General features: G+C 43.0%; 1 protein-coding gene across 1 annotated transcript in view; it reads right to left on the bottom strand.

Annotated features, from left to right (window-relative positions):
• LOC119411474 (neurofibromin) overlaps positions 1-1,727 on the bottom strand; it is a gene marked incomplete at its 5' end in the record, with an annotated part of 106,502 nt that overhangs the window by 27,448 nt on the left and 77,327 nt on the right. The window contains 2 exon segments of the mRNA XM_037678425.1: positions 1,294-1,425; positions 1,508-1,582. Of these exon segments, the coding sequence (XP_037534353.1) occupies positions 1,294-1,425; positions 1,508-1,582 (207 nt within the window).

Raw genomic sequence — 1,727 nt, 5'->3', positions numbered from 1 at the left:
TTATTGTTGTTGCTGTTGTCCATTGTTGTCATCTTTCTTTGTTGAAATCAGGTCTCTCTTGTAAATGAGTCCTCGAGGCTCAATGGGATTTACCTGTAGAAATAAAGGTTGATTGATCCATGATAAGTGGCCAATAGCCTCCACAGCGCCCCCTATATTATTCCTACAGTTATATCTCAGTGATACATCATCCAGTCTGCACCAGATTTATTGTAAGTAATCAGTGAGCACTTTTACGCACATTGGTATTGTTGTTTAACACTAGACTCAAGTGCGCCCCCTAGATTATTCCAGAAGTTATATCTTTTTGATACATCATCCGATCTGGACCTGATTTTGTGCTTGATCAGTGAGCACTTGTAGACACATTGGTATTGTTGATTCATGACATCACTTAAGCCCCACCTACTCAGAGAAAAAACACTTGATTATGGATGACTCTTACAGCTTTGCCCAGTGTAAGATATTAGACTGAAACTTTGTTCACTAACTGTTCATTACCACACATGACATGTTGAAAAGCATAAAGGCAGTGCTCATCAAACATTTACGACAAAACAGAAAGTCACAATAACTCTGTCTGGAAGGTTGGATTTTGCCTATACTTGTAAGACCTGAAGCTGGACAAGTACTGACATGGACGGAAAGCAATGTTGAACATTTGGGAAATGCGCCCCGTGGGGAACGCGTTCGGGATTGGCACGAGAGCGTTAGCAATGGTGACTGGGTGGACTAGCTGGAGCTCCCTCGGTCGCCATAATGCCGGAGCGGCACTTTGCTGCGAGGGCCTCCAATGCTGCTTGCAGCTTTAATTAGTTTTGTTCCTACATGCTGAAAAAAAGGTGAGCAGCACAAAAATACTCTGCTCTCTGCCATGTATTATATGTTGTTAGTGCAGAAAATATTTGGGCAGCAGCCGCCTGTATATGCATGTGCGACTTCACTTGTGGAGCACTTCACACCTCCGTGTGGGGTTCCTCCCAAAAAATCTCAATTCTGAGACCTGGATTCAGAAACCTTCGGTGTCTGTAAATGAACAGCCATTGTGTAAACGGGGCCTCAGACTGGCTGCCCTGTCTGCCAATCAAGTGACAAATTTCATAGTGAGGATGGATGATAGGCTGACGTCTATTTTTTTTTAATTCCATGGCTTTTACCCATAATATCTTCGCGATCGACCAATAGATCGCAATCGACATATTGAGCACCCTGATCTAAGTGATTCATTTTGTAAAGATTATGTAATGCCGAGAGAGAAAACGAAACAGGTAAAGTTGCATGTTATTAGCTCACCGGCGTCATGCGTAGTGGAGCATGAGTGCCAGAGCTCTGCATGACTCTGTTCAGAGTGTCTGAGAACATGAATCGAAGCTCTCCAGAGTAACAGTACACTGCATCGATCTTAGGCCACCAGTCCAGATGTGACTAAAAGAAGGAAACACAAGAAAGGTAAGCAACACAAGACATTCTGTTGTACATGTGGAGCAAAGATGCCCTGAAAACTTACATTAGTAATAATTCTATGCAAGGAGTTGACCAAGACGAAGTGAAAGGTCGACGGGGAAGTGGAGGCCAAACATACCTATAGTGAAAACAGAAATAAAAAATGATGAAATTAAAAGCAGCTTAACACAACAGGACGAGTTTCAAAAGATCCTACCTGTGTGAGGCCCTGTTTAGACCTAGCTCTAACATCCAGTGGTCAGCTCTGATTGTGAGCATTCACA

The sequence above is a fragment of the Nematolebias whitei genome, chromosome 6 (genome assembly GCF_014905685.2).
Source record: "Nematolebias whitei isolate Nwh7 chromosome 6, NemWhi1, whole genome shotgun sequence".
Classification (NCBI taxonomy): domain Eukaryota; kingdom Metazoa; phylum Chordata; class Actinopteri; order Cyprinodontiformes; family Rivulidae; genus Nematolebias; species Nematolebias whitei.
This window is presented reverse-complemented; position numbering and strand designations above follow the sequence as displayed.